General features: G+C 40.1%; 1 protein-coding gene across 3 annotated transcripts; it reads left to right on the top strand.

Moving 5' to 3' along the window:
• Positions 1 to 155: 155 nt before the first annotated feature.
• On the top strand, positions 156 to 24,058 carry kdm2bb (lysine (K)-specific demethylase 2Bb). 3 transcript variants are annotated; one of them, XM_010780266.1, is made up of 21 exons: positions 156 to 419; positions 1,060 to 1,204; positions 1,342 to 1,420; positions 1,594 to 1,640; positions 3,153 to 3,331; positions 3,443 to 3,549; positions 5,455 to 5,548; positions 5,937 to 6,090; positions 6,235 to 6,350; positions 6,813 to 6,939; positions 7,723 to 8,123; positions 8,420 to 8,506; positions 13,217 to 13,447; positions 14,947 to 15,090; positions 16,429 to 16,515; positions 16,641 to 16,961; positions 17,045 to 18,075; positions 18,568 to 18,731; positions 19,816 to 19,977; positions 20,946 to 21,164; positions 22,049 to 24,058. In XM_010780266.1, exons 1-21 carry the CDS (start codon positions 375 to 377, stop codon positions 22,228 to 22,230), a joined length of 4,122 nt encoding a protein of 1,373 aa, XP_010778568.1. In that variant the 5' UTR covers positions 156 to 374; the 3' UTR covers positions 22,231 to 24,058. The 3 variants fall into 3 exon arrangements, with proteins under 3 accessions (XP_010778568.1, XP_010778560.1, XP_010778576.1); XM_010780258.1 differs by having other exon boundaries at positions 16,632 to 16,961; XM_010780274.1 differs by having other exon boundaries at positions 16,632 to 16,961; positions 20,946 to 21,187; positions 22,049 to 22,159.

Raw genomic sequence — 24,058 nt, 5'->3', positions numbered from 1 at the left:
TAGATAAAGATATGCTTTTTCGATTATAAACTAGATACGTTATCTATTTAAAGCTATGGTAGACGATTAAACTGTCCAATAGTAGTGGTTAAAATATTTTTTTATTTGAGCTAGAAACAACAAGTGATTTATCTGATGTGATAAATAGTGTTTCATCTTTGTTTGTCACCCCAGCTGCCTGTAAAGCTGTGAACTACTAACACGCCGTGACGTTGTCCAACAATGTTTTGGTTCCTGGCGGTGACGTAACACACAAAAACATGGTTCCCTTGTTTTGAACCTGAAAAAGCGTGCTAAGTGTTTCTCTAACTTCACTACGCATGAAGAAGATGCATTCCCGAAACCGAGTGACTGGATCACACTGATAAGAGAATATGGCCCAGGCCGTGGAAACGTGTGCCGAATCCGGACGCAGGCTGGTGTGTACCATCGTTATCTTGGGGAGTGAGATTGGCAGCAAGCTAATTAGTGAGCTAAGCTAACGTTTGTAAACGCTGGGATGCATCAAGTCACAAGTTAGAGGCAATGAGGAGGAAAAGATAGTTCTCCCGCATTTTAGACCTTACAACTTATTGTATATTTGTAATAGATCAGCGTACAAGATAATACAGCATCTATAACAGTGTAATATTGTAAACATTATAGATGTATGTTGTGGAATAACGTACCAACTGCTGTCTTTTCCCTGGACAAGTGTCGTTAAACGGTTATCGTGCTTGACGTAACATTTTAGAAAAAAAATGCGTTTTTAATAAATATTAAAAAAGGGGGAAATAATATAAAAAAGGGAATATGACCCCTTACTACAGTTTTCAAGTTTTGATCGCAAATTCAATAGTAGCTCAATGTTTACATTTACTTTATTACTATTCAGTTGTTAAACAACAGTGCACACATTCCGTGTGTACTAATACCCGTCAAATAAAAGCTGACCCTAGATTAAATAAATGTTCAACCATGATGTATGGTGGTTTATTATAGAGACAGGGGGAGTTACCACAGAAAGAGTCTGCTGTGTTTGTTGTGTCATGTAAATCCTCACTCTGTTTCCAATGGCAGCGCTCCATCTGCCGGAGGATGTACGATGAAAACGAGGATCTGTCCGATGTGGAAGAAATTGCAAACATCAGAGGTTTCAGTGTGGAGGAAAAGCTGGTCAGTGACAGTTACAGCGCCTCATTTGTGCTCTGCATGGAGGGTAAAGGTAATATAGCACAAAGCATTTGTTATTATAATCTATTGTTACTCTTTTTTTTTATATTTAGCTGTAATATGGCAGGAAATATGCATGTCTTAACCAAAATATGTGTGTTTTACTTTAAATACCTTTTTCCAATGCAGACTTCTCTTATGAATATGTGCAAAAGGATGCTCTCAGGACCCCACTCATTTTTAAAGAGAAAGATGGGCTTGGGATCAGGTGAGAAGACATTTATCTGGAATATCAGCTTACATAAAACTTTAAAGATGTATCTTTTGAGGAGCTTGTGGTTTTGAACGGTACCCACTCTTTATTTGATGTATATTTATGTATTTAATCAATTGCAGGACTTAGCTCATTAACTGATTGACATACATATATCTTTTTCATAGAATGCCGGATCCAGAATTTACAGTCAGTGAAATTAAAGGATTAGTTGGTAAGTAGGATGCTATATACACAAACACTCACAAAATAAAATGTATGCATATTTGGAGTAGGAAAGTAAGAGGAAATGTTTTTAATAGTCAAAGCTTTAGTTTAAACTTTAATTTTCTATAAAATAAAAAGTTATATAAATGTTTTGTATGCTGTCTACTATAGTTTTTTTTAGAAAGAAGGAAACATGTAATTGGCAGATCCGACTTTAAAGAATAAAGGGAATTCAGAGGTATTTAATGTATTAATTATCTTATTTTATTTAAAGATAAGATAATGTGACATTTTTCATATTTGCAATGTTCTTCTTAATACACAGCTTAGCTACAGTGGGGAAAAAAAGTATTTAGTCAGCCACCAATTGTGCAAGTTCTCCCACTTAAAAAGATGAGAGGCCTGTAATTTTCATCCTAGGTACACTTCAACTATGAGAGACAAAATGGGGGGGAAAGAATCCAGGAAATCACATTGTAGGATTTTTAATGAATTAATTGGTAAATTCCTCTGTAAAATAAGTATTTGGTCACCTACAAACAAACAAGATTTCTGGCTCTCACAGACCTGTAACTTCTTCTTTAAGAGCCTCCTCTGTCCTCCACTTGTTAACTGTATTAATGGCACCTGTTTGAACTCGTTATCAGTATAAAAGACACCTGTCCACAACCTCAAACAGTCACACTCCAAACTCCACTATGGCCAAGACCAAAGAGCTGTCAAAGGACACCAGAAACAAAATTGTAGACCTGCACCAGGCTGGGAAGACTGAATCTGCAATAGGTAAGCAGCTTGGTGTGAAGAAATCAACTCCTGGAGTGGCCTAGCCAGTCTCCAGATCTCAACCCCATAGAAAACCTTTGGAGGGAGTTGGAAGTCCGTGTTGCCCAGCAACAGCCCCAAAACATCACTGCTCTAGAGGAGATCTGCATGGAGGAATGGGCCAAAATACCAGCAACAGTGTGTGAAAACCTTGTGAAAACTTACAGAAAACGTTTGACCCCTGTCATTGCCAACAAAGGGTATATAACAAAGTATTGAGATGAACTTTTGTTATTGACCAAATACTTATTTTCCACCATAATTTGCAAATAAATTCTTTAAAAATCAGACAATGTGATTTTCTGGATTTTTTTTTTTCTCATTTTGTCTCTCATAGTGGAGGTATACCTAGTATGAAAATTACAGGCCTCTCTCATATTTTTAAGTGGGAGAACTTGCACAATTGGTGGCTGACTAAATACTTTTTTGCCCCACTGTATATAAAGTGAAGCCTGAAAGAAATGAACATGATGGTGGCTTAGTTGCGCCATCTAGTGGGCAAGATGAGGAATTACATGAATTAGGAGCCACTTATTCATGATATCTGAGATCTGTGACGTGTCGTCAACGATATACATTGTCCGTATAAATCTCATAAACCATGCAAGACTGTGGACACACATATAGACAGATGCTATTTCATGTTATTGACAGTGGAAGTGCTCAAAGGTTATGGGTGTCCTGGGTGTTGTTGCAGGCAGTCGGCGCTCCGTGGATGTGATGGATGTGAGCACTCAGAAAGGCTCTGAGATGAGCATGGCTCAGTTTGTGCGTTATTATGAGACACCAGAGGAAGAGCGGGAAAAACTCTTCAACGTCATCAGCTTAGAGTTCAGCCACACTAAGCTGGAAAACCTCATCAAGCGGCCCACAGTGGTAATATAACACGCTCTGTATAATATTATAAAAGGTCACACAAATCCGGGGCTTGTATTTCAAGATTGTACGATGTGATTGATGGTTAAAGGTGCAGTTTTGCTCACTCAGGTGGATCAAGTGGACTGGGTAGACAACACGTGGCCCCCTGATCTGAAACAGAGCCAAACAGAAGCCACCAATGTAATCTCAGACATGAAGTACCCTAAAGTGCAAAGGTATGACTTTACTTCATTGTGTTTCTGTCTTCAAAAAAACCTCTCCTGAACTATAAGTAAAACAAACATCTAAACCAATTTACAGAAAATACTTCAAGAAAATGGCTCCTTGGCAGTAAATGTGATTTCTTCCCCCATCTGAATGTCTCATGTATCGCTTTATTATTGTAGAGTGCTGCATACAGTCGCTGCTATCCGTCTCCTGTAAGTGCTCCTGATTGTTGCTAGGCAGCAGAGTTTTCCACAGTGGAAGATGGTGGTTTTAGAACAGCTGTAGTGTGACTGCGCAGACAGCTCTCAGCCAATCAGCTGTCAGCATTTGTACATACTAAGAGTCAAAAGCTTATTTTTAACCTAAGTTCCTTACAGTTCATGCAATTAAACAGAGACATTTACCCAATTGTGTACCCCTTTATACCTATTCTGACTTTGATCAATTATGTTGATATTTATAAATTCTAAATTTTGATTAAATAAAGCACCCAAAAATTCTGAAGGCTGTTTATCTTGATGCAATAATAGGAAACGTGTTCTTGGCCGCTGTAGCTTTCAAGCAGAGCTACAGTGGGGCAAAAAAGTATTTAGTCAGCCACCAATTGTGCAAGTTCTCCCACTTAAAAAGATGAGAAAGGCCGGTAATTTTCATCCTAGGTATACCTATGACAGACAAAATGAGAAAGAAAAAAAATCCAAAAAATCACATTGTCTGATTTTTAAAGAATTTATTTGCAAATGATGGTGGAAAATAAGTATTTGGTCAATAAAAAAAGTTCATCTCAATACTTTGTTATATACCCTTTGTTGGCAATGATAGGGGTCAAACGTTTTCTGTAAGTCTTATTATCAGTGGTCTTGTATGTCTTCCATTTTCTAATAATTGCTCCCACAGTTGATTTCTTCACACCAAGCTGCTTACCTATTGCAGATTCAGTCTTCCCAGCCTGGTGCAGGTCTACAATTTTGTTTCTGGTGTCCTTTGACAGCTCTTTGGTCTTGGCCATAGTGGAGTTTGGAGTGTGACTGTTTGAAGTTGTGGACAGGTGTCTTTTATACTGATAACGAGTTCAAACAGGTGCCATTAATACAGNTAGAGGAGATCTGCATGGAGGAATAGGGCCAAAATACCAGCAACAGTGTGTGAAAACCTTGTGTAAGACCTCTGTCATTGCCAACAAAGGATATATAACAAGTATTGAGATGACTTTTTTATTGACCAAATACTTATTTTCCACCATAATTTGCAAATAAATTCTTTAAAAATCAGACAATGTGATTTTCTGGATTTTGTTTTTCTCATTTTGTCTCTCATAGTTGAGGTATACCTAGGATGAAAATTACAGGCCTCTCTCATCTTTTTAAGTGGGAGAACTTGCACAATTGGTGGCTGACTAAATACTTTTTTGCCCCACTGTATCTAGCATAATGTTACCATTCGGTACCCTATCAGGCTGAGTTTTACAATAGCTGGGCGATTTTTGACTTGTTTTCCGCTGCTTATGAGCTCTCAACTCAAAAACAAAAATTTGTGCGATGAATGACATTTTTTTTGTATACACACTGTTATGAAAAAAATAAAGAAGAGTGGCTCAGATTAAGCTAAATTACTGATTCATTTATGGCTTGGAGTGCTGATCATTCCTTAATTAATTTCCAGAGGAGCGATGTCCCATTGGGAACCGTTTACTCTACTCTAGTGCTCTTGTGAGTGATTTTTATTGGTGTTTTCCATTAGTAGCTGTAGATTTCAGTTAAACACACCTGATGCTTTCTAATTGGTTGAGCTTTCTTTTTCATATTTAGATCTTTAGATCTGTTTTACTTATCTAACTTCAACAATCGGCTTGTCTTGTAAAATGTAATTGTATTTAATTATGTATATATATTTAATCTCTTTTTCTGCTATAGGTATTGTTTGATGAGTGTAAAGGGCTGCTATACAGACTTCCACATTGATTTCGGTGGAACCTCTGTTTGGTATCACGTATTCAAAGGACAAAAAGTACGTTAATTTCCGTCTCTTATATATGAATATATGATAAATAAGGACTTGGTATTAAAATATACTAGGTTATTCTTTTGGAAACATGTATGATGTTCAGATACAGAGAAATGTATGCCATACTAAGTCATTATTTCAAGATTATTTGTCTTTATTTGTGACCTACGGGATCTTTTTTTTTCAATACAAGGCTAAGTTTTAATTTGATCTTTTTTTTTCTGGAGGAAATGGGGGTTCTTTACTATACAATATCAATTTATTTTACAACTTATATTCATTTATTGGTTTACCTTTCATTTTGACAATAAGAGGAAAAATGAAGGACAGGTATCTCTGGTCAGAGTGGATATCTAAACCTCAAAATAAAACACACTCTCCTTCTCCTCAGGTGTTTTGGCTTGTGCCTCCGACCCCTCATAACCTTGCCCTTTATGAGGACTGGGTCCTGTCAGGCAAGCAGAGTGATATCTTCCTGGGAGACCGAGCTGACGGATGCCAGAGAGTGGAGCTTAAGCAAGGATACACCTTCTTTATCCCATCTGGTGTGTTGGCATGGTGGTTTTAAAGAAGTCAGCAGGAAAGATTAGCTGCCCCTTCAATGGACAGTGATGCCAAACTTGACCTGAATACCATATTTGCATGGATCCTGTGTGTTCCTTATCTCTTTTGTTATTTCTGTTAATAAGGGTGGATCCATGCTGTCTACACTCCAGAGGACTCACTGGTGTTTGGAGGCAATATTCTGCACAGCTTCAACATTCCTATGCAGCTTACCATCCATGAGATAGAGAATAGGACTAAGGTAGGAGTCTGGCTGCATTCTCCATTGTGTAGCTGAACTGTGGCCTGCACCAAATTATAAAGTGATCTCTACCAGGATAACTCTATCTCTGTGAGAAGCAGGGGAAGAGTTCATGGATATAGACAGGAGAATACAAGTGATGGAGTGATGGAGGAGGAAACGGTTGAGATTGAAAAAGAGATAAGAGTAAAGAGTCAAGGGCAAAATATTTGTGAGTGACAGAAAATCTAAATTGAAAACCCAGGAAGATATGTGTGTGCCGAAAAGCAATTCTTTGTGTGTTGGAAGATGTTTGGTAGCTCCAGAAAGAAAATGGGCTGAAAGGGGTCACTGACTGTGTACTAGAATAGTTGACGAAACACCGACAGAACTCTGATTTAACATTGGCAGAATCAATAAAAAAAATACATGTTAATATTCATTGTTTTTAAACTTACTGAATATTTTTGTCTCTATTTTCAGGTTAATTCGAAGTTCCGTTTTCCCTTCTACAATGAGATTTGCTGGTATGTCCTGGAGAGATATCTGCACTGCCTCACAAAACGTTCCTATTTATCTCGGGAGGTCCGCAAAGAGCCTGTGCCAACTGGTGAGTGAGATCAAGTAGTGTAACTTCTCATTACTATTGGAAATACCCAAGAGGGGGCATATCATGAATGCCGTTTCAGTTTCTTGCTTCATCATACAATTCATTTTTCCAGATACAATGATTCTCTGACAATGCAGAGACCTGGCCAAAAGGGCAGCATGAACACAGTTACAACAAATAAACACAAAACAATAGAGGCACACGAATACAGTGGTCATAAAACACAAATAAAATGGCACATTAACAAGTCAATATGCAAAATAAAAGAAACAACTTCAATTATGGGATATACGAGCGATCACATCGACCAATGGATTGTTGTTCTCTGTCCTTTAAGATGGACTTGAACGCCCCCATAGTGATAACATCTGACAGTTTCAGCTCCTTCTGTACATTATTCCAGGCAGAAGGGGCAGCATATTTAAACGCTTTTTTACCCAGTTCTGTTCTCACTTTAGGAACCAGCATCTGAATAAAATATTGGGAGCGCAGGCCATATAGACTTTGTTTTTTACACATATATGTGCAAATATAAGAGGGAACCAGCTCAAGCAGAGATTTTAATATAAAACCCAACCAATGGGAAAGTCTGCGTGCAGATAAAGATGGACAATTAGCAGCAGCATACAAAGTGCAGTGGTGTACACGATATCCATATCCAGTAATAAAACGTAAGGCACAATGGTACACAGTATCCAAACTCTGTAGGCACTGGTCAGAGGCATTCATAAAGCAGATCACCATACTCCAAAACCGGTAAACTTATCTTGTATTTCCTGCTAGATTATGAGACAAAGGTCAACACAGGGAGCCCCTCCTCTGACTCCAGGATCCAGGACCTGAACGAGGACTCATGTGAGACTCAGGTCAGGGATGGTGAGAAACCAGAGAGAGGCGCTCAGGACGGACCCAGCTCTCCTGACAACCGGAGGGGTCAGCACCTCAAAGCTGTTTTATCTGTGGACTCTGAGGACAGCTGTAACCCCGGTTCCACCTCTCTAGAGTTCCCCCAAACCCCCTCTGACTCCCCAGCCGAGGAGTCTGTGACTAAATGGACGCATTTGACAGAGTTCGAACTGAGCGGACTCAGGAAACTGGTTGAGAAGCTGGAGTCGCTCCCTGAAAATAAGAAATGTGTTCCAGAGGGAATAGAGAACCCACAAGCCCTGCTGGAAGACATGAAGGTAGGAAACAAAAGGATGACAGTCATTTGCACAATGTATACTGTTCATATCACATGAAAACAAAAGTGTATTAGGGTCAATTAGGGTGTGATGAGGTTGGTCCAACTTTAAAAAGTCTGGCAATTTGCTCCATTGACAAAAAACTCATAAAGTTCAGTCACTGAATATTTAAGTTTATTTTTCTTTCTCTACATTTGTGAGTTTACTTGTTAAATGACCTTTTTCATCTCTGAGTAAATGTAATACTTTAAGCCGAGTCGTCCTTTAATTTAGGTTTCTTCTTTGTGGTTGTCTAGGTTCTCTTAAAAGAACATGCCGATGACGACCCACAATTAGCCATCACTGGGGTTCCTGTGGTGTACTGGCCCAAGAAAACCATAAAGGTAAGAATATGTCAGCTGCACTCTGAGACTATCTGATGGCTTTTGCGTACTTCTTTGTTAGGCCTATTAAATAAAGTTAATGGACACTCGATACACACATTTGAGTTGATCAAACAATACCAAAGAACAATCACCATAATATTATGTAAATTGAGAGAGCATTAAAGGTTCAGACCTTTTCACCTGAAAGGTTTTTGGAGTGTGGTCCAGGTGGAGAGGGTGGTCAGGAATCCAGAGTTATTTTTACCAGGAGGGGAAGGAGACAGGAGACAGGAGACAGGCAGGATGACTGAAGGATCAGGAAACAGTAGTTAGAAACCAAAATAAACTAATGGAGTATTTAGTAAGCGGCAAGAACATTCAACAAACTGTGTAACAGAATCTACAATCTGACAGCTTGGTGGATTTGTAGCTGAGTATTTAAATCCCCGATTGGGACGACAACAGATTGGCACCTGCAATCAAGCGCACGCACGCACACACACACACGCACACACTGGGGGAGACTGCAGGCTAGGCAAAGGGCCTGACAAAAAATAACTCCTTAGACACATAGTCCATGTGATATAGTGATCTTTTTATACTTAAATAGTTCTAAACACGAATGTTTATTTAAAATAACCTTTAATTTCATGTTGTTTTGATCTGAGCCGGAGGCCCTAATAGGGTACAAATCCAGGCTTTTACGCTAAAACTTGAACATATAATGTTGGTGGAAAAAAACAATGCTCAGGCAAATAAATTTTATTTATTAAAGCATGTGTGTACGCTCCACAATATTGAGGTTATCTGTTCTTTATTTTCATATTATTGACATAATTACATACACATATTCATTAATGATATATTTGTTAAACATATGCATGACGTGAGTAGCATACCTCAACAGTAGTTGAGTGGATGGGATGTGTTGTATTTAATGTGTGGAGGTGATTTGTGTTGGTTTTATTGCCCCTCTGGACCCCCCCTCCCCCCCGGTCCCTCTAGAGGCCAGCTGCTGGTGTTGGGGCCTCTTTGTGTTTGCCTTTTGTAATGAGATGCCATCTGGCTCCATTGGCTGAGGAGCCTGCTCTCCTCTCCCTGTTATTCCCATCATGAATATGACAGCACCTTCTCTGCATGTTCTCTCCTCATTGGATTCAGGCACACAGCCACAGTACATATTCTGATGCACAGCAGCCTCCCATTGGCTCCGCGCTCCCAAACACCCCTCCCCTTTTTTCAGGGAGTGTATCCATATTAATGAGGCAGGCTTGTCTGTGTTTCCTACATCTGCTTGTGGTATTGTGGAGCTTTAGAGTAGGAGGGAGGGCTGTAGGCCAGACAGCAGCAGCACGAGTAGAAGGAGGAGGAGGAGATTGCAGCCATGTCAGTTTGCTGTGAGCTGGACAGTGCGTGAAAAGCAGCCATGGCCATGTCGCTGAGCGCTGACGATGAGGACTACGACTCAGACTCTGAGCAGGTTAGCACTCCAAACCCCTGCAGGCTGTTACAGAGAGGCCACCAGAGGAATGCTGCTGCCAGACAGAGCAGTGAGCAGCCTCACAGGGCAGCGAGGGGGGAAAAAGCTACCTGGAGAGAAATGCATTGATTTATTCTAATGCTTGGTCTTTGATGTTTGCCCCTTTGTTTATTTTTTAGATGCGTTTGCCGCTTGTGTGTGTGTGCATGCTTGTATGTTTTTGTCAGGTGAAACCAGCAGCAGGAGCAGGCTGTGTTTATATAGCTCAGAGCCTCAGGGCTGCTATTGGCTGTTTCAAAGCAGAGAAGCAGAGGAATGGAAATACATGTAGATGGAGATTAATCTTTCATGGTTGGATTGTCAAAACACCAGATAAGCATGTTGGAAGATGTGTGACCCACAAATGGTTATGTGTTATTGAGAAAGCAGTCGTTACGAAAGGAATATTCAATATGGTTTGGGATAATCTAAGATGTGACTTGCTTACACAGCGAGAAATGTGTTTTGTAAATTAGAATATTTCTTATTAAACAACCCCCCATGTTAAAGTGGCTGCATATGGATGTTAAAAACATTTACCTCAAACGACAGATTTCTTTTTTGCTTTATAACAACACATTTGATCTATTTTGTCATGTAAAATGCGCTTTTTTTGTTGTTCCACAGCCATCTTTACATAAATTAAATATGCCCAGGTACATGCAGGTTGTCCACAGCAGGCTGAAAAACAGTGTTTTTTAGATTGTGTATTTTAGATTTCATATTTTCCAGACTCTAGTCCAGACCAGTTGCTGTTGTTTACTATACAGTCATCAGCAACTATCCACTCCAGAGGTTTTATTAGAGTTATAAGACTTGTTCCTCTTTCCTTTTGCCATTTATCAAATCCTGGCTACACACTATGTGTACTAGAGCTGTTACATGTGTTTTTTGTGCAGCATCAGCTTTACAACATATGCTACCACTAAAGCTTAACAGGAAACTAATCCCTTGCAGAACTTGTGAACCCATTTTCTTGCCAAGTTAATTGTTAACACGTTTTATTCCTAGAGGTGAAGAAGAGAGAAATCATGGATTTTACTAACAGTTATTTAAGAAACAGAAATTGGCTGGTGTTCATGTCTATTTATGGTATCCACAGTGTTGTGTGTATCTGCTTTGAATTCCTCCTGCTTTTGATGAAAACACATGCGTTGTGGTTCCTGCAGTCTGTGCACAGCATGCACTGTCGTCAATGTGTGTTTAAGGTGATGTTAAGTATATCCACAGTAATTGATTTCCACTCTTCTCCACAGTAGCTTACAAGGCTCCAAGGCTGTGTGTGCCAATGAACAATAAAGTCTGCTTCTCATAATGTGTCCCAGCTGAATAAGCTTTGAAAAGGCAAGAATACTTGTGGTGGTTACTTGTGCTGTCCCTGTACCGAGGACACGGGTATGTGTGTTTTTAAAATACTAAAATCCCTGAGACTGAGTGAGAGGCAGTTTATTCATTTGACAGTGTTGTTGTCAACCTCTCCTGCCATTACATTCCGAGCATCAGAGGCATGTCTGCTTTAGAGATCACTGACTGTACAGACGGAAGGGGGGGTTAGAGGGGATTTAGGGGACAATATGGACATCTTTCTGAAGTATCCTTTCATGTTATTGTTACACCTGCAGCTGCACGTGTAATTAGACACAACATACCAAAGCTACCGGTTATTTAACGTGATCTGACATCAGTAAAGGGATCATAACTCTGCCCTGACTCACATCATGGGGTTTAAAAACGGAACTGTGTGTTTTTCTGGGATATAGTCTGAGTGCAGCGTGTTTCGCATATAATCCCTCCGAATACCCCCAAAACAGCAGACTGCATAACCCCCCCCCAAATATCTCACTCTAATCCTGTCTGGTTACTACATATCTGACTGTCTATTTCAGTCTATTTCATGGCTATTGTTAGAATAAATTACAGTAATATGGCTCAAATTGAGCCCGCTTTCTATTTTCTGGTGGAGAGTCTCATTACAGCTCTTATTGGTTACACGTCTGTGTGTCATAGACTGTACTGTTAGGGAATGGGACGTGGCTGTTGCTATGCTGACGCTAGGAGAATCTGCACTGCCGATGTAACTAAAGAAATCAGTTCTTCCTCTCCAATAGCTGCAGTGTTTTTTTGCACTCCGTCTTCTTTGTTTATTTCATCTCACACATTGCCACATATCTTCGCACATGGCACGCTTGGCGGATTTTTGACATGTGGTTTTCATGTTCAGAATACATTGTTGTGGTTGGGCTCTGAGCCTGAGAAGGAGCTGAATATATTTAACACTGGAACAATAATGTTGGAGATCAAAGGCATCTCATCTCCATTACCCAGTTCTATTAAATGGAGCACATTACATGTGTACTGTTATGAATCAGTCTGCACGCCCTCTAACACAGAAGAAAGGCTCCTAGTGATCCATGTGTGAAATGTAGCCATAAGTGCAGTTTCTCTTTGAAGTAGGAACATGCAAGCAAGTGAAGTGCTACATTTGGAAAGATGCCTCCAGGGACATTCTCGATGTGTTTGTTTCCACAGCCTGTGCTTTAACAGCCGTGAAAAATTGTATGTTTGTACACAGTGTGACCAGATTTGTGTTTGTGGATAATACAGTATGTATTGTGTGCATTTGCATATATTGATTCCGCTGTGTTTGAAACTATTGACCCAGAGCCAAGAAAGGTTTAGGTCCTACCGCCTACATCCACATGTCACTGACCCCTATTGAATTTAATAGAATGCTCAGATTTTTTTTTCGTATTACACAACATGATTGTAAGTTCATATTATTGAGCCCTATGACCATTTTCAATTAAATGCAAACCAAAACAATGAATTGAGAAGCTCTTCATTTCCTTTTTTACTTATTTACTCAAATTGGAAATTTGGTTCAATAACATTGTTATGTCAAATTGATAATAGTTTGTTGACCATTTAGTATATTCTGAAATGCTGATTATATAGCATCCTTTAAGGGTCTTGACACATCCATACTTAAAATCCACTTCACACGATTACCACATGAAAACATCACTATTTAAATTACACACCTATATTCAAGTAGCATATTTTGACTGTAGCATCTTCTTATTGCTCAATATTTTGTAAAATCATAAATGTATCCTTTATCAGCAAACTTATTTATAGGCGCCTGTTTATTAAGTATTTGTTGCCTTGTTATTTAAGTTACCTGACACTGTATCCTCTTTATCCTTCAGCCCCGGCCTCCAAACCGGCCGAAACCTAAGATGGCAGCTTCTCCTGCCTCAGCAGTCAAGCTGTCAGCGTGTCGGGGAACATCTGGCGCCAGGAGGAGGCGGACGCGCTGCCGGAAGTGTGAGGCATGCCTGCGGACGGAGTGTGGAGAGTGCCACTTCTGTAAAGACATGAAGAAGTTTGGTGGGCCGGGCCGCATGAAACAGTCCTGCATCATGAGGCAGTGCATTGCAGTAAGTTCATTCAAAGACATCATGTTAAAGGAAGTGTTTGACATTCTGTGAAATGCACATATTTGTCAGATTAGACGAAAATAACCTTTTTCATGTCGGTATGATATCTCTTTACTAAAGTGATATAGGAAACATCAGACAACCTTAATATTTTGTGACATAAATGTTAATATGTCAACAGACATCACAGGCACAGGTAGAGAGGAAAAGAGATCTGTTCTCTCTTTGATGACTTGAAACTCTTCACTGTCTCTCTTATGTGTTGCATCAACACACTGTCCTCTGTACAAACTACACTGAAACTATGCATCCCTGTAAAGAGCGACTAACCCTGCACCAGTAGTACTACTCATGCCTTTTCTGTAACTCCCTTTTGAAGGTGTGGATAGTCAACAAAGCTCTTCACATCAGGCCAAATTGGGTATTTGATTAGGGTCGAAAGAACGCAAAGGTGGATTACAAACCCACAAGCAGAGTAGTTGACCCTCTTGAGCCGGATGCCATCTTCTTACATTTAAAGAAGCCTTTTCATTGCTACTGTCAGACTGATTCCTTTGAAAATCCCACAAGCCAGCTGCTGTTTAGTATGGCTTATATACCCAAAGGGTAGGAAGGTATGTGAAGGTCTTCTTATTCAGGGTCAATCCGCCCCCTAGTTGCAACCTCTATCTTGTGAGCCATGTCCGAGTAGACCCCATTAATATATAATCTAACAATGTAAGTAGTAGTAGTAACAGCTGTAGTAGTGTTCCAGGAAGAGAGACACAAAGATGATGTCAGAATGTTTCAGCACCATGGACAGAGACACATAGGGAGAATGGATTTATAAAATAAACATTTGATTGTTTCTGCATCATACTGCATACAGACAAAGACTCATTTTGAATGATAGACCATGATAAACAAGGGGGTGAAAGGACTTGGCATATGTCCCAATAAACCACACTTGCGGTCCAAAGCTCTTTAGCATCTGTGTCCCACTTTTAAGATATGCCAATATGCTTAACCCACTCTGGATGTTCACTCCCTAATACTGCTTCAGAGCAGTAGTCAGACTGAGTATATGCCACACTTCATTGCAACCTGGTGTGCCAAATTAGCCCATATGTTGGCCACTAGTTTGTTTGCAAAATAAACCAACAAGTTGGAAGATGGTAATGACATAATGCATTAAATTAATACAAAATAATGCATATAGAATTAGGTATGAAATACATGACTTTCAATGATTTGTGGAAGAGTAAAAAGAGATTAAACCAAGAGAAAAGCAACAACAAAATACATCTCATCCTTAATGCACAAGTAGCATGTACAAAAACATTGCAGATGGTTACTCACTCACTTGAGCTCAACATTGTAATCAAACTTTGAATGAATAGAAGACAGTATTGTGAGGAGGTGTGGGTTTACTAGTTCATCAATCACAGTTGTGACTGAAAGAATATACGTTTTAAGCAACAGCCTTAGCTTCAAGCCTCTTGTTTTGTGTTTGTCTGCAGCCTGTCCTGCCCCACACCGCCGTGTGTCTCGTCTGTGGAGAGGCAGGGAAAGAGGACACAGTGGAGGAAGAGGAGGAGAAGTTTAACCTCATGCTCATGGAGTGCTCCATCTGCAATGAGATTGTTCATCCTAACTGTCTTAAGGTAAATTAGTCAACATTAGTATGTACTCAATAATATCAGACGGATAGAGCAGAGGCCTGTACTACGAAGCTGGTTCAACCTAGCCTGGATATGTTTGAGTTAGCCGGCTGGCCTAATCCAAAACATACGCGCTCTCGCTAAACTGTCCTACGACGCGGGTTATCAAGTGGATCGCTCAAGCCAGCCGTGTCCCATCTAGTTAGGTGCGCGTTCACATGAAAGGGGTGGTATTTGGAGCATTCGACCAATCACAAACATGGAGAAGCGTACTGACAGCGCAGCGTCATACTTCCTGAATGAAAAGTCAACTATAATATTAGACAAATATGAAGAAGTTAAACTTTAAACATCCATGACTTAAACACTTTATCCAGGATAAAAGCCACATAGCTGCACCTGCAAGGTGAATACAGCTGGTAAAAGAAAAAGTGTTTGAATGCGTACATTAACAGGTTTATGATATCACTGCCCCGTCTAAGACACGAGTGGATCTGACTTTAATTACATTTGTCTCGAGTGTTTCGTCAACTTAATGTGTTGCTTAAAATAATACTTCTGCATACAGTATGTGACACTGAGTGTTGCACGGCCAGATACGGCTCAGCTGACTCAGATAAGGAAATGTATGATACATTATGATGTGATATGCCGCGGACTGTACTTAATGTTACTCTGATCCGGTTACTTATGTTGTGGTAGATATTTAAGTAAGCTTTCTTAACGCTAATGTTATAATAGTCAGATTGCTCTGAAGATGGGAAGTGATATTCTATTAATGTTCACGTTCACACAGTCGGTGATTTTTGCCGGCCGTCTTTCCTGCAACGGCAGCTTTTCTTTATTTCCTTTCTCCTGTAATATGACTTGATCGCTTTAGACTCCGCACACTGAGCTCTGATTGGTCAGCAGGCAGTGCTTCCACTGAGTTGAGCTCTTAGCCTGCAACCTAACCTGGACCCGACCAGGTTAGCCGCACAGCATAAGTTACCATGGAGATCTAGCCTGCTAAAAAGAGAACCAGCTTCGTAGGACCGGAAACCCAGAGTTTTCCCTGAAGTTAGCCGGCTAAGTGAAAATCCTGCTTCGTAGTATACCCCCCAGGTGTAACTGATATGTTGATATTGATGCAGCCAAACCCACATGTACATCTTTGAAAAAAACTTGATGGTCAACTTCAAATGTATGTTTGATGACCACAAACCACACGATTGGTCCACAACTTCATTGTGTTACAGTAATAAGATATTACTTTTCTTTACATTTTTGAGTTAAAATAGGTCACATCATGCGTCACAAAAGCATAATTAAATCTGTTCCTCTATGTGCTCCTTTCCGCAGGTAAAAGATTCAAACGGAGTAGTCAATGATGAATTGCCCAACTGCTGGGAGTGCCCAAAGTGCAACCATGCTGGGAAGACAGGGAAAGTAAGTGTCTTTATGGACCTCATTCTGTATGTGTCTGAATCTTTAGATGATTAATCATTTGACTCAGAAACTCAGAACCAGAGAAATAAAGTTGTGTTTGTTTTTCTAACCTTTTGGCCTCAAAGCAAAAAAGGGGGCCAGGATTTAAGTACGCGTCCAACCTTCCTGGCTCTCTACTGAAGGAGCCGCGGTTAAACCGGGATTCAAAAGACGAACCTGACTCGCCGATAGTCGCAACTGTGACTGCTCTGACTGCCACATCTGCTCTTAAGAGAAAGGCAGAGCGGGAGGAAGTCCCTAAGAGGAAAGATGACGAGCCACCGAAGAAACGCCCCCCCTTGCTGTCTCTGGATGGTACGCCCCGGCCGAGGATTGAGGACAACCCACTGAGGAAAAAGAGGAAACTTTTTGACACCAATGATGAACCTGTCATTGTAAAAAAGAAGGTAAGACCCTTATCTTTTGAATATACTACTAAACAAATGAAAGTCTTAACTGTAACTGAATCTGTGTTTATACTCTTTGTTAGAAGAAACTCTCAAAACCGGATGACCCTCTGACTCCCAAGCGGCACATCAAGACCGAGAACGATCACGATGAAGAAGATGATCAGGTAGATCACGAAGGAGATAGATTTTCTTTGGAAAGGATTAAGTTAAAGGGGAAAAAAGAGTATGACGACGAGGACCAAGAAGAAGATGAGGAGGGAGAGGAAACAGTGAAAAAAGAGAGAGACCGCAGTGCAGAGGACAAAGCCAAGGTGTTATTAAGTCCCCTGATAAGAACCTCTGCCATCAGAGAAAGTGAACAAACCACAAACTCTCCCAGAGCGGGACCGAGCAGCGACTCAGGAGACGCTCAGCTGAAGGCTCGCCATCAGAGACGACGGCTCCCCAACAAGGAGCTGAGCAAAGAGTTCAAACAGGAGACTCCCAAGGCAGCGGACCAGAACCACGGCTCGGTGAAGACAGAGGACGGCTCAGCCAATCACAACCGACGACAACTCAAGAAAGAGGACTCAATGACCAATCAGAATCGCAAACCGTTAAAAACAGAGGACTCTTCCACTAATCAGAGCCGCAGGGCCCTTAAAACGGAGGAGGGTTTGACCAATCAAAACAGGCGGCCACTGAAAACCGAGGACAGTCTGGCCAATCAAAACCACAGGCCTGTAAAAACTGAGCCTGAGAACGAGGTGGACGAGCAAAAGCCAAGATGGCCTCTTAATAACGGCGGCAGTGATCTGGGGGACTGGCTGCCACACAGGGGGCGAGAGGGGAACGACACGACGCGAGGTTACTCGCCGCTCGGATGGAACAGGGGCACCCAGATCACACCGATATGCCCCCGACCACTTCCCTGCAGGTCCCCGCCAAAATGCATCCAAATGGAGCGCCATGTGATCCGTCCTCCTCCCATCAGCCCCCCGCCGGACAGACTCTCGCTGAACGACGGAGAAACACACGTGATGCGCAGGGAGATGTGGATGACGGTTTTCAGTCACTTGACTCACAGAGATCTCTGCGTGTGCATGCGTGTCTGCAGGACGTGGAACAGATGGTGAGTTTCAGATGCCCTTTGTAGTTTTAACACAAGTACAGTATCCCACAGTTCATTTGACATTAAAGAGGCTCTAAAAGAGGGGTTTCCCTTTCCTTTACGTTATATAGGTTTTTGAGCACGTAAATGGTCAAATTTGTCTGAACGCCTTAATTGGACTCCTTTGTTTACTTTTGGAACATAGTGATAGCACTATGTAATGCTCGCGCTTCTATTGGCTATCGCTTTTGATACATTGTAAGGGCGGGACATCTCTAAGTGGTTAACCAATAACAATTGAGCCGGCCAGCTAGCCAATCAGAGCAGACTTGGCTCTGGTTTTAGACAGAAGGTGAAAAGAGATGCTGCAGCACATGCAGTATGAGAAAAATAAAGAACTTTTTGAACATTAAAGCATGGAGAAATGTCTCAGTAGGAACACAAAATACAAGTGTGAACCTGAAACAATGTGCATGATATATATATTTAAATATCTGCTGTGTTTCTCACCAGGTGCTGCGATAAGAGGCTCTGGAAGCACATCAATCTGAACCGGTGTAAGTCCATCACTCCTCTCATGCTGAGTGGGATCATCCGCAGGCAGCCGGTGGCTCTGGACCTCAGCTGGACCAACATCTCCAAAAAACAACTCAGCTGGCTCATCAACAGACTGCCAGGTAAATACATTCAACCAGCAAAACAATGCATTAGGTTTGAGTTTGAATGAAAAGGCAATAAATGAGACCATTTTGGAGGAAGATGAGCGGGCTCTTGGTGTGTTCTAAATACCACAAGAAACAAATGGGGGATCAAAACCACTGATGCATTATAAACGAGTAAGATCTGATGGCCTTTGACATTTCCATCTCACTACATAATTATGAGTTTGGTTGGTTCCAGAAGAAAAGTATAATTAACTAAATTCAACCTAACCAACCCCTTATGCATTAGCTCATGGAGTAATTGTTCCCAATTATAGGTCTCCAGATTCCCAATTTACAGATACCATTACATTTATATAAACTTTCTGTATAAGTATGTTCTTACTCACCAATTTGCACTGATGTAGTCTGCAAAAAAGTATGTACTGAGGTCAGTAAAATCACTGTTCCAAGAATTGATGAAAAACAGTATATGTTTACGTTGCATGGGCAGTTTTTAGTTAAATTCCCAAATGTGACCATATGGCTCCTCCAACTGGATAATGATATCCCCAGAGGCTCCTGAATAAAGATTTCTCTTTTTCTTCTTAATGTCTCTGCTGGATCAGTCAGCTAATTGGATAAAAGTACTCACTGTGTGTGTGGGTGTATTGTGTGAGCTCAGTTTAACTAAAACTCTGGAGACGGGAGAAGCTGAAAAATAGGTCACCTTCTTCAACAGACTGAATGTGAGTCTGCATTATATTTAGTTTGCAGGGAAGCTTCCTGTGGCCACGTAGAAGAGACTTTGTGACACTTACAGAAAAGCATTGCATTGTAGCTTAGTAGTAGTAGGCAGATGGACCATTCAATACTTGTTCTGCAAATCCCTAAGAAATGTTGAGACCCCACACTATGACATGTAACAATAATTATCCTTCCTCACACACCACAGGATTTAAGATCATAAATATTTAACATGGCCAATTTAAAACAAAAATGTATTAAAACATCATCAATATTTGCTTTGCTGACCATCCTGATTCCAGCGTTGTGTGTTTCCCAGCTTATTGTAAAAAGTGTCTAACCTGAGGTCCTGTTTGTCCTCCTGTCCCGTCAGGTCTGCGGGTGCTGCTGTTGTCAGGGTGCTCCTGGGTGGCGGTCTCTGCCCTCTGCACCTCCAGCTGTCCTCTCCTGCGGACCCTGGATGTTCAGTGGGTCGAGGGACTGAAAGACGCCCAGATGAGGGACCTGCTGTCTCCTCCTACAGATAACAGGCCAGGTACCAGCCTGCCCTTCACACACACTGTGGAAAACAATTATTCTGACAGAACCCCTTACATGCATACAAAGAATAGACACATGGAAAAATGTGATGTAGCATATTTCTTTACATAGTCTTATTTATGTTAGAAAGCAACACAAGAGAATTGTATTACAAAGAATTAAGACATCTATGCAGATTTAGAGTTAGATTTGTTGGTATCAATTATTAAAGACTGAACATGTTTTAATATATATATTGGTTGAACTACTTTCAAACTATTTGTAGGAATAATTTAAGAAATGTTTATCACATGAAACATTTAAAAGATTGTCTCGATAGTTATTAGTCTTTTCAGTGGCTAAACACAAGAGGGAGTATTTTGACAATTATTCAGAGTGAATATACACATAACATTTATATTTAAAAATGTCAGTAGAGGCTCTGCAGTTTTTTTGCCAAAGTTACTCACATAGGAAAAGCGCTGCGTGTATTTCCGACTATTTTTAGCTGCGGATTATTACTATATTGGTCCTCAGTGGTTATAGCATTCTGGTTATGTGGGATTAACTCAAAATAAGGTACCATGTCCTTGTTTCTCTTAAGGAGGGAACATTTCACCCAGTGGCTCAGTGATGTTGGGAAAATAGTTTTTAAACAATAGCGGTCAATGGCGCAAGATAAAGTTACAAACTTTCGGATGGTAGCTTGTGTTAGTATTTTTTATATTTTATTATGTGCCCTGTTTCTGATCGGACTAAGGTACTGTACATTTTGTTTTCCATATAAGGATACCAGTGCACTGATACAGTAAATATGAATACATGAATGTTTTCATACACTATAAAGTGTACAAAGCATTTTTTTTTTTTAGAAGGAACTTACTATAACAGAATGTGCCATTTTGACTGCCTTTTTTTGCGCAAGGCTAAATAAAATAAACTGAATTATAATGTATTCATCCTCTTTTTTTCGATACTTTGCAGGTCAGTTGGACAACAGGAGTAAGCTGCGGAACGTGGAGGTCCTGCGGCTGGCGGGCCTGGACATCACGGACACGTCTCTGCGCCTCCTCATCCGCTACATGCCCTCGCTGTCCAAGCTGGACCTCAGCTACTGCAACCACGTCACGGACCAGTCGGTCAACATCCTGACGGCGGCCGGGACGACCACCAGAGACTCGCTCACTGACATCAACCTGTCAGGTAGGAGCCGGTCGTGGTTGGCTGTAAGTCCGCCTGCATTTGACTTGCTCCCCCTAGTGGCTCAATTCTGCATTCCTAATTGAATGGCAAAGTCACGGTGGATAGTGGATATGTTAAATCTATACATTAATTCCATAGATGCAATTGGAACATTTTCCTCTAAGGTAACAACATCATTTACAATCCTGCAGAGCATTATACAAAGTATGCACTTAGTTTTAACAAACAAAAATTCCAGTCGTTATGTTAGTACAAAACCCAAAGATATCATTTTTGATATGATATACAGAGAAAAACAGAAAATCTCTACTTTTGTAATGCTGAAAAAAGCAGTTTCTGACATTTTGGCATTCAAATATTTTGACTTTGAAATAATGGCAATTATTTTGTTGTCGGTTTTCTTTTCCATTAGTTGTATTTTTATTCTCAACTACAGCTCTAGTGGATTTAAAAACATAAATCAATCCATACACCTGCATTTTTTTGTGGTTAAGTGCAATAGTTAATATGCACACCTTAGTAAAAATTATGCGGTCCAATACTACAATCCATTAATAAATCTGATCAGGGTTTCTGTTCAAACTATTTCAGAGAGGTTGTCTTTTTTTCACAAATGCTAATAAGATTAAAGTCAGACACTTTTGTTCCAGCAATACAATCAAATGTGAAAAGCATTAAATTAGAGAGCCATTATGGAAGCAGCTGAGGGGCAAATGCATTTTGGCTTTCTGTGTCAAACAGTTCTCACCATAGAGAACCTTTTGGCTTCACGTCTTATAACATCCTAGTGTTGATTAATCCCTGCATGTCATATCTTTTGTCAGTATCGGTGACCCGTTATACTCCATGTGTTCCTTCTCTCCTAACACGGTGTCTCCCTGCAGTCTGTAACAGGGTCACTGACCAGTCGCTGACCTACTTCAAGCGCTGTGGGAGCGTCTGTCACATCGACCTGCGATACTGCAAGCAGGTGACCAAGGAGGGCTGCGACCAGTTCATCGCAGAAATGTCCGTCAGCGTGCAGTTTGAACTGATAGAGGAGAAACTGCTGCAAAAGATCAGCTAGGAGCACACTGTGACATTTAACATTTAAGTGAAACTACTGTCCACACGGAGGCAGCAGATGACTTGTAGAGAACGACGCTGTGTTTCGTCAACATATGCAGACGACTCAACAGACACCAGGACCGTCTGTCTGTCTCTGTGAAACCATGAAAAGGGAAGCTGTGCTGTTAAGCCCGAATGTAAAAAAAATGGAAATCTTGTCCTGTTAAGGCAATATCGCAAAAATGTTTCTGTTGTTGTTTGCACCCGTTTCTAAATTATTTATTTCTTTATATATTGATTGTTTATGTATTGTATCATGACTATCTTTTGGTGTTTATAGATTATTTTTTGTTCAAATGCAAAGTTTGTTGCATTAGAGTAATATTTTTGTATCAGAAAGTGTTTCATACATTTATGTGCAGTATTTATGCACCACTGTACAGTATCATACCATTGGAATTGATAATCAATCGGCATTACTGTTACACTCTTTATTGTTGAGAGGCAAAGGTCCAATTATATGTTGCCAAAACGTAGGATGGTAGCTTGTGTTTGTATTTTTTATATTTTATTATGTGCCCCGTTTCTGTTCGGACTAAGGTACTGTACATTTTGTTTTCCGTATAAGGATACCATTTGCACTGATACAGTAAATATGAATACATGAATGTTTTCACACATACACTATAAAGTGTACAAAGCATATTTTTTCAACAATGTCCGGCTATTTCTGCTAACAGCTTCTAGTTATCAGGGTTATATTAACACATAGCTGCAAACAAATGTCTCTCTGCTTGTGAAAGGAAGCGCTTTATCTCCGCATGCAGCAAAGAAATATGCTTACACCACAGTCAATAGATTCAGTAACTGTGTAACAATATAATCACCTGTTTACTCCAGTCATTATCCAAACTCCATATAATCAAAAAGAGGTGAATTATTCTGGAAATAAAGACACAACAAAGTCCAGGAAAATATATCACATTTGCAAAAATCTTATAGAAGAGACATGTTTCTCCTATTTGTCAAAAGTGCAATGTGTAAAGAAATGTATCGTGTATGTTCCCCTGACTGCACACATTTGAGCAGAGGGAACAGAATACTGTTCTTTTCAAAAGGGCAAAATATCGTATTTAGAAGATGTAAAGCAATTATCGATGAATCATTCCAGCCATCCATCTCCGAACACCAGCTTCTGACATAAGGTTAAGAAATCCTGTTAAAAACCAAAAGCACTGTTTCTTTTTTGTAAAATATGAGACAGGATTTATGGCCCGATGCCATTCAGTATTTGCCATTTGAAGAAACTGCAAAAATAAAAACGTATTTCATAAAAGATTTGTGCATATGTAAAAGTAAAATAGGATTTGTTGATTGTTTTATTTTGTAGATTATACTGAAGACCACTATTGACACTGACTCTTCATTTTAAATCATGCTTTAAAGTTGTATTTGAATTTAGTTAAACATCTGATGATAAAGTACTTGCAGCCGATGCTGTCAGACAGCAGCCTTTTCACAAATGACACATTTATTCATCATAGTTTTTGAAGCCATTTCAAAAAAGATAATTTTGCTATTTAAAAAGAAGATGTTTAGAAATCAATGGTTTGATAGGTACGCATTTTTCTTGAAAAAAACTTTTTTAAGGATAAAGCAACTTTGCAATAGTGTTTGATTTTCAGAGGATGGGTTTACATTTGCATTGTATCTGTTTATTTTTTTTACTTAACCACTATGTCTCCATGAACATTTTAGTGACTGTAAATCTGTACATAATGTACATGTAAAGCCTCTAGGAAAAGTTAAGTCAACCTTTCAGATATTAAATTCATTTTAAATACTGA

Source organism: Notothenia coriiceps, unplaced genomic scaffold (assembly GCF_000735185.1).
Source record: "Notothenia coriiceps isolate Sejong01 unplaced genomic scaffold, NC01 NC01_scaffold00000464, whole genome shotgun sequence".
NCBI classification, from domain to species: Eukaryota; Metazoa; Chordata; class Actinopteri; order Perciformes; family Nototheniidae; genus Notothenia; species Notothenia coriiceps.
Note: the sequence above shows the minus strand (reverse complement) of the source record. Positions and strands in the feature narration are given on the sequence as shown.